General features: G+C 37.8%; 1 protein-coding gene across 2 annotated transcripts; it reads left to right on the top strand.

Moving 5' to 3' along the window:
- Positions 1-5890, top strand: DEG15 (protease-like protein). 2 transcript variants are annotated; one of them, XM_078572501.1, is made up of 14 exons: positions 1-165; positions 237-283; positions 391-562; positions 1383-1433; positions 1530-1580; positions 2123-2272; positions 2465-2536; positions 2670-2740; positions 3147-3229; positions 3317-3411; positions 3500-4073; positions 5094-5283; positions 5359-5447; positions 5558-5890. In XM_078572501.1, the coding sequence occupies exons 1-14, from the start codon at positions 100-102 to the stop codon at positions 5809-5811; spliced, it is 1965 nt and encodes a 654-aa protein (XP_078428627.1). In that variant the 5' UTR covers positions 1-99; the 3' UTR covers positions 5812-5890. The 2 variants fall into 2 exon arrangements, with proteins under 2 accessions (XP_078428627.1, XP_078428626.1); XM_078572500.1 differs by having other exon boundaries at positions 2637-2740.
- Positions 5891-8558: the final 2668 nt, after the last annotated feature.

The following is an 8558-nucleotide window of genomic DNA, read 5'->3' as shown; positions in this document are numbered from 1 at the left end:
TACATTTTTCTCTCATCTCCGACAAAAAAAAATCAATGGGTTCCTCTGCATGGTGATGCCCAAGACGACATCCCTTTGAGAGGGGTCAAGAAGAAGAAGATGAAGGCAAGCGACGTGGCCGACAGAGCTCGGGTCATGGCCGTTCTAGTCCGTGTTCAAGGACCGGTAAGCGTTTTCTACCACTCCATCTCTCTAAATTTCCATTCTTTAACATGACCCATTTGATCTTTTGCCAGGATCCCAAGGGATTGAAGATGAGGGGCCACGCCTTTCATCTCCGAGAGTAAAAATTCGATCGTTTTTCCCTCTTTTCTGATCTCTTTTCTCACTTTTGAGGCAGAATTATCGAAGAAAAAGAGATGGGTTTTGATCATCGGTGGCTTTTTTCAGGAATGGGATCACGACGCTGTCTTTGTCTGGCCTTCTTCTGCCGCCTTCATTGGCCGGGTCGATCTCCATTTATAGCGCGCAGGAGGGGCGAGGCGATGGCCTTGTCGTGACGATTGCGTCTGCTGTAGAATCTTTTACTATCGCCAAGCAAAGACTCCCTGTCGATCATCAGGTTTCATCATCAACATTCTTCATCATAATCATCGTAATCATCATCATCATCATCAGCACCATTATCATCGTAATTATCGTCATTAAAATGATCGTAATCATCATCATCACCCTCAGCATAACCATCATAGTCATCGTTATCATCATCCTCATCCTCAGCATAATCAACATAATCATCACCATCATCCTCTGCATAATCGTCATAATCATCGTAAGCATCATCATCATCACCCTCAGCATAATTATAATAATTATTGTAATCATCATCCTCATCCTCAGCATAATCATCATAATCATCGTAATCATCATCATCACCCTTTGAACAATCATCATTATCATCGTAATCATCATCCTCATCCTCAGCTTAATGATCATTATCATCATCATCCTCAGGAAATCATTATAATCATCGCAAGCATTGTAATCATCATCATCATTAGCCTGAGCATAATCATCATAATCATCATCATCACCCTCAGCATAATCATTTTAATCATCTTCATCCTTAGGATAGTCATCATAATCATCGTAATCATTGTAATCATCATCATTGGCCTTATTTTAATCATCGTAATCATTATAGTCATCATCTCTGGCCTTAGCATAATCATCATGATCACCCTACCCATAATCATCATAATCATCGTAATATTCATCATCATCCTCAGCAAAATTATCATTATCGACTTCATTTGTTTTCAAAAAAAAAAATCATTATCTTCGTCATCGTAATCATCACCATGATCTTGATCATCTTCGTCGTCCTTGAATTTTGCTTTTAGAAACTCTTGGATTCACCAGACCTTGTGCGTTTCTTGTAGGAAGCAGCGCCAGAGCTTATTCCGGGTGCTGCCATTGATATCCTCCTTGATGTAATTATATTTTTTCTACATTTCTTGGTTGATTTATTTGGGATTCAAGAGCTGATCAGTAACACAGTTCTAAATTTTCAAATAATTCCTGCCCAGGTGGGAAAGTCCGAGGCTACTGCGTGGCATCGAGCTCAGCTTCTTTCCATCGTAGGTTACTCTTTAGATCAACGGGGAAGGCAGTAGAATCTTTTAAATCTAATATGAATCTTCATCTTAATTTGCTTTGTAACCTATCAGTGAAACGCCTTTGATGATTGTACAGGTGAGATCAAATTACATGAACGTAGTTTTCCATAGGAACGAGGGTTAGGTTGATTCTCTCTAATTTATGATTCCTTTTCTCTGAATGAACCCCATTGAAGAAAACACGCAGGAGATCACATTACTTGGCGTTATTTTCTTAGTGGAACTTGGAGCCGGTTGATATCGTCAAATGTTTATGAAATGCACTCAATTATGTGGCAATTTTTGCTTCGATCAGACTGAAAATTTGTATGGGTATTAATGCACGCTTTTGACTATTGTAACTGCAAGATCAATTACTTGGTCTTATTTTAGCATAAGAACTAGGCTCTGGTTGATTTTCTCTTGTTTATGAAAAGCACTAAAAGATGTATGTATAGAATTTCTTCTGAATGATCATGAAAATTTATACTTATATTTTTCACTAATAATGGATTATAATTTAGGTTGACGTTTCTATTTCTTCGGCTGCCCTAAAGGCACTGGGTAGAAGCCTCAATGGTTCAACTGATTATGGTTCCTGGGAGTTGGGTTGGATGTTGTCTCCAATGGATAGTTCTCTACAAAATTCAGGGGTTAACTTCATTCAGAGAGGGGTAAATCATTCTCACATATTTACTTACTTTTTAATCCTATTTAATTTAATAGAAAAATCATTGAAACATACTTTTTAAATCCGATCCTCTTAAATCATCACAAAAGTTCTTATCCGGTGATGAGAACTTATTTCAACATAGTATTTTGATGCCAAATTTCGACAGTTTAAAGTTTGATCAAGTAGTTTACAGGTGGCTGGAGCTCATCAGTCATCCATGTCTACCAAAGTCGCATTTCTTTGGGTTCCTGGACTAGATGTAAAGGTGAATAATTTGTTGTTTAGCTGCCTGAATGTAGAATACATTGAGAAAATATCAATAAATTTGATCATTGAAGGATATCAGTTGAAAAAATTTCATCCAGGGGATGTTGCCGATTAACGTATCTCGTGAGCAGAAAAAGGGGGATTTCCTGTTCGCAATGGGATCACCGTTCGGAATTCTATCTCCTTCTCATTTTCTAAACAGGCGAGGCATTTATTTGGATAAATAAACATATTTTTCATGTCCCTTTGTTCATCATTGCTGATTTATATTGATTATTTGTAATGCTTGCTTGGTATTTATGTTTTAATTGTTTCCTTTAAAATGTGATGTGACTTAACTATTTTTTCTTCAAGGCTTTTCCTTATTTTTTTGTTTTATTGACATTTGAAATCGATCCTACGTTTTTATCTTCTGAAAAAGCTTCTCTCATCATTTAGCTCTACAGCTATGTATGTGGTTTGTTTGCCATTACTGTTGATGAAAAAGGGAAAATATGCTATGTTGTCAGAAAAAATGCTTATTTTATGTTCTAACAGGATGAGAAATAAAATTAATTCAGCATGCAAAAAACGATAATTGTATGAAATAAAATGTCCCCTTCTTGCAGTGTCTCGGTTGGAGCTATAGCAAACGTCTGCTCCCAGAATTCTCGTCCATCATTATTCGTGGCCGATATCCGTTGTCTTCCTGGTAAATAATACCATGTCGTTGGGTTTTAATTCTCTTTCTTGTTCAATGATCTGTGAATCAACTAAAATCAGCTTGCCTTCTTTTCAGGGATGGAAGGTGGGCCTGTTTTTGACCAAGACAAGAGCCTCATCGGCATTGTTTCTCCGCCCCTCAGGCAAAAGAACACCAATACTGAGATTCAGGTGTTAAATACTATCTTACCCTGTATATTCCCCCTGTTTGAGTTAAAATTTTGAACCTTATCTCTCTATCTCTTTCTCTCCTGACCAGATTGTCATCCCCTGGGACTCCATATGTGCCAGCTGTAGGGACCTCAAGAAGAACAGAGAGGAGGATGTTTTCCAAAATCCAGCAAAGGGACTGAACGAGACGTTGAGTTCATCAGTTGGGAAAGCCGCCTCATCTGTCGTTCTAATCACAGTGGGGAATGAAGCTTGGGCTTCTGGACTTGTGATCAACGACTGTGGCCTTGTCCTCACCAATGCCCATCTCTTTGATCCATGGAGATTTCGCAGGCACTCAAGAGAAGAATATGTTGGGCCTTCCTCATCGCAGCTGGTGCGAGAAGAAACTGGACACAATGACAATCCGGTAATCAAAGATGGCCATTCAGGCATGGTTTACAAAGGCTATAAGAGAATAAGGGTGCGTCTAAATCTCGACGCACCGTTCCGCTGGTCTGATGCCAAGGTAGTTTATATTTCACGGGGGCCCCTGGATATTGCCTTGTTGCAGCTTGAGTCCATTCCTCGGGGGATACATCTTATCATTCCAGACTTTATTTGTCCAGCCCAAGGCTCCAGAGTACATGCGATTGGACATGGTCCATTTGGACCTCAGTCTGGTGAGATATTTGCAATTATGATAAAATTTTTATTCATTGAGTGTAAGAATGGAGAGAGAGATGCAGAAGAGAACTCGAGAGAGAAGAGAGCAGGGTGGCAGTAGGTACCATGCTGTCCTTGGAGTTGGGTAGTTGACGAAGATTGGAACCAAATTCGCTTGGTATCTAGTTTTGTTACCTTTGTTTGGGGATAGGAAAACTGATAGAGACTGGGTGCAGGCCTCAAGGAAGAAATCTTGGAGTGGAAGGGAGAATGATAGAGAGAAGGAACATAAAATAGCAATGGCTACAACCCTGAATCAGCACCTGAGGCCACTTGGGAGGATCTTCCTGTACAACTTCTTCACTGTCCACCGTAGAGGAACGCTACAAATAGCTGAAGGAAACTATTACTGAAGCCAAATGATGAAAATACCCATAGCAGGGTTTGGGAATAGCATTAGAAGCCTAAAGGTGAAGTGCACAATAATGGAGAATTTAATCAGACTGGGATGTCACTAGACATCGGGAAACATTGGTTGCAGATATGCATTGAAATTCTCTTATTGCATATATTTTTTCAACCCAGTAATCACACCACCGATGATGGCATTATAAGACTGGAACACTCTGTTAAGCACATTCGTGAATCAAAAATCTTAGTTCCTTATCCATTACTCTTAAGTGCAGCATGCATCCTGATACAATATCGAATCAGAGTTTGGATATCACTGTAAGTTCAGCCGACTAGGGGTATTTTAGTATCTTATTGTCAGGATGGTTTAGCTTCAAATATCTGTAGCCCTCTTCTTTGGAGTGAAGAAAGAAGTGAAAATGCAAGGAAGATCCTCTTGATGAGTTACGGCTGCCAATACGAGCTCCTGAGATCTCCATTTGTCTTGTGTTCTCACTCTCAGCTGTGTCTCTGTTTTGTTATTTGGAGCTGTTAAGTGGATTTTTACTACGATCAGTTCATGTTTTCTTCTCATTTTTATGTACAACTAACAATTTCGTTCACCTTCTCTGTTCTGTATACTGCAGATGTCAGTCCATTTTTCTCCTCTGGAGTTGTAACAAAAGTAGTTACGTCCAAATCTACTCTACTGGAATATCAAAGTGGGGATGAAGCCTTGCCAGTAATGCTGCAGACAACAGCTGCAGTATACCCGGGAATGAGCGGCGGTGCCATAATCAACGCTGTCAATGGTCGAATGATTGCCCTCATCACCAGGTAAGCCATCACTTGTTCCAGCATAGTTCAATAAATAACCTTTCTAATACTACACTTCTTCTCCCGTTTTGGCAGCAACGTGAGGCATGCTGGTGGTGCAACCTTGCCTCATCTAAATTTTAGCCTGCCTTGTGCTGTATTAAAACCAGTGTTTGATTTTGCAGGTACCTTATTATTTTTATAAAAATAATATTATTATAAAAATAATATATTATCTCAATGTTTATCTTATTATATAAGTTTTTTTCCCTCTTGTATTTTCTTAAAATTACAGAGAAGAAGGCTGACAAAAGTGTGCTAGAGAAATTGGACAAGCATGATACTCTGCTTTCTTCTATCTGGGCTTTGGTGCCTCCCCCCCAACCAACTCCCAGATCGCGCCTTCCTCTTGATGACTTGAAAGTCAATGATGGGAAAGGCTCTCGGTTTGCCAAGTTTCTATCAGAGAGAAGTGGAGGTGAAGTGAATGATGATTTGATGCCTCTTCTCAAAGGGAAACTACCCAGAAATATGCCTAGTAAGCTATGATATGACAATGTTATATCTGTTTTTTGGAAACAGGGTAACTAGGGTTTTTTCAACTTCAATATGATTAATTTTTAATGCCCTTGCTGTACTATCCACTGTTTATTACATATCTCTAGAATCATTTGATATGTATTGTGGATCTTCCAAATGGATTTTAAATCAGGAAAAAAATCAAAGGGAAACTGAATTTTCTTTGTAAACTGGTCATGTCCGCGGTTATCTGAAATAAAAGATTGACAAAAAACATTGTCAAATCGTGTAAGATTTTTGTTTTTTAGTTATCTTGTTAAATCAATGGAGTTGAATTATAGAAGAAGACTTATTCAGACCTATATTCCTTAAAATGATTGTTTATTACGAGATGAATCCGGGTTATGACTTTGACTCTGAGAGAAGAGTCAAAGAGAAAACATTTCAAGAGAAAACATTTCAAGATGGCAAGAGGACCAGTGGATTTTAAAAAACCAATGGCAGGATGAATGTATGACTATTATTTCTTAGATTGATGACCGGACCAGCTATTGGAGGGTAAATATGGTTAGGAACCCAATTAAAGTGTCTTCTTTCGTGGTGCATGTATATTAGTAATAATTTGTTTCAGAAAATATTACAAACTTATCCCAAGTATAATCATCACATAAACCTCATCCATCCTTTTAATTCAACGATGCAAAGTCCGTAAGTTGATAAAGCCAAAAGGATAAGATAGGTAGAATCCTCACCATATCTAAGGTTAGCCCACAAGAGACATTTTTGGGTGGTTGGTCCTTATGTATTTCCTTTATTTGGATCACCCTCCCTGTAGGAAGAGGAAAGAAATTGAGCCTCCTTGTCTCTCTTCCCCTCAACGCCTCATTTTTGTCTCTCCCTCTATGATCCTCGTCCCTTGTGGTTGACTCTAACTAACTGGATAACTCTTTTCATTCAACTCAGAAACCCACAATCTCTCTTCTCCCTCACCTTCTCGATTGCTAGATGTGGAAAAGTGAGTCAAATCACTCCCATTAACATTCATCATGGGATTTTATTAAATATTTCCGTCTTCAAGAAAAAATACTATAAAAAAACGTGCATTTCTCCATGTTGAGCTTCTACAGATACAGTAAAGACCATTGTTTTTACTATTAAAAAATCTTGTTAAGCTTTTTTTCCTGATTAGTTTGTTTTTACTGTCAAAGAGGGGAGGGAGTGAGATAACCAACCTACTAATTTTATACCACTTCATATTTGGATGTGGGAAAATATGAACCTATCTTGCTGAAGGGGGCGCTAGAAAGGGAGATGAGATGATATTTTGGTAATTCCTCCAATTCTTTTCCCTCTTCCTTGGAGTCCCACTAATCCTAAGTCCTCAGTCTAGGTCACTAATGCTTCAGCCTTATTTATTGGGCTAAAACTTAGCCATGTTGTCTACCAAAGTTCACCCAAAGGTGAAGGCATCTTATCTAAAAATCTCTGCACAATTCTCGTAACCATCATCTTCTTCAGGTCAAGCCTTGAACGTGATGATGCCACCTTCCTACATTCTCAGCTCCAATGGGCTTTCTCATCTAAATGGCAGTTTAGTTCATTGTCTTCAACAGGTATTCTTTCTATTGAATTCATTATTGATCACAAATGTTTTGTCCTTACTCGTAAACTTACGTCTTTACCAGTATCTTAATAATATTTAACTGATTCAATTTTTCATTATCAAGTATCCAGAATAATTAGATATTAATACCCAATTTCAAAACTCTTAGTAAAAAGGATTATAAAGTTCAAGTAGTAACATATGTTCTATTAGAAATCACATCTCCTGGTTAATTCTCAATGGTCTCAACAAATACTATCCAGCATATCAGATAAACTTATATTTCCCTTCGTATAATTATTGTATAGTAAATTAATATAAAAATATTATCACCATGTGAAGCTAATAATGAATTAGCCAAATTCTGGAAAGAAACATATTTTCTGGACCAGGATAAGAGTTTATGGGAAAATGTTCAATGGTTGATGAAAAGTTTTTTGGAAGTTTATGCACCATCTTCCAAATAAGCGAATTTCTGATCATGTTAAAAGAAAATGAGTAGCAAACTGACATGCCATATATGATGTGATCCAGCATTTTATCATTACCAGATATGATGGCACATCAGTCAGATGTCATAATGCCATCTCTGATGACAGATGTGAATAGAGCACTGAAGCACTCCAGATTAAATCAACGACCATGTTTATACATATAAATTGAGATGCATAAAATAATGATCAGATATCCAAAAAATTGTGAATGTTCTTTCTGAATATTCTCATCTCTTCACTTGTCTACCTCTTCTCATCTAGATCATCTTATTCACTCCTTGCTATTATGAGTTTCTCCATAGTTCATTCTACAATTTTATCAGATGCAAGTATAAAATTACCATGTCTGAACTAACACTAATCAGCAGTTCATATCCATTGTTTCCAAGCCATGAAGGGGTGTGGTTAACCAAATATACCAGAGTTCTTGATAGCTGTTGCCAAATAACAACTACATGGCTTGGGCTATGTGAATGCATGTGCATTTTTAGGCACATGTGGTGTAGAAAGAAATTCAGGAAGAATGCCTAAAAATGACGAAGGATGGATGTAAATGAGCATGATATGAAAAATATATGCTCAAGACGAGGGAAATAGATAATAATATGGAGGGACATCTCATTAGCCTCAGTCATAAATCCATTAAGGCTGAAAGATTGAGAGAGAGAAAGAGAAGGGAA

Source organism: Wolffia australiana, chromosome 3 (genome assembly GCF_029677425.1).
Source record: "Wolffia australiana isolate 7733 chromosome 3, ASM2967742v1".
Taxonomy (NCBI): Eukaryota; Viridiplantae; Streptophyta; class Magnoliopsida; order Alismatales; family Araceae; genus Wolffia; species Wolffia australiana.
Note: the sequence above shows the minus strand (reverse complement) of the source record. Positions and strands in the feature narration are given on the sequence as shown.

What these genes read in the sequence shown, in the direction of transcription:
- DEG15 (XM_078572500.1), top strand. Translation starts at nt 100, where the DNA reads ATGAAGGCAAGCGACGTGGCCGACAGAGCTCGGGTCATGGCCGTTCTA. An exon ending in TCCATTTGGACCTCAGTCTG is followed by an intron (nt 4,074 to 5,093) that starts GTGAGATATTTG and finishes TGTATACTGCAG; the next exon opens with ATGTCAGTCCATTTTTCTCC. An exon ending in ACCAGTGTTTGATTTTGCAG is followed by an intron (nt 5,448 to 5,557) that starts GTACCTTATTAT and finishes TTAAAATTACAG; the next exon opens with AGAAGAAGGCTGACAAAAGT.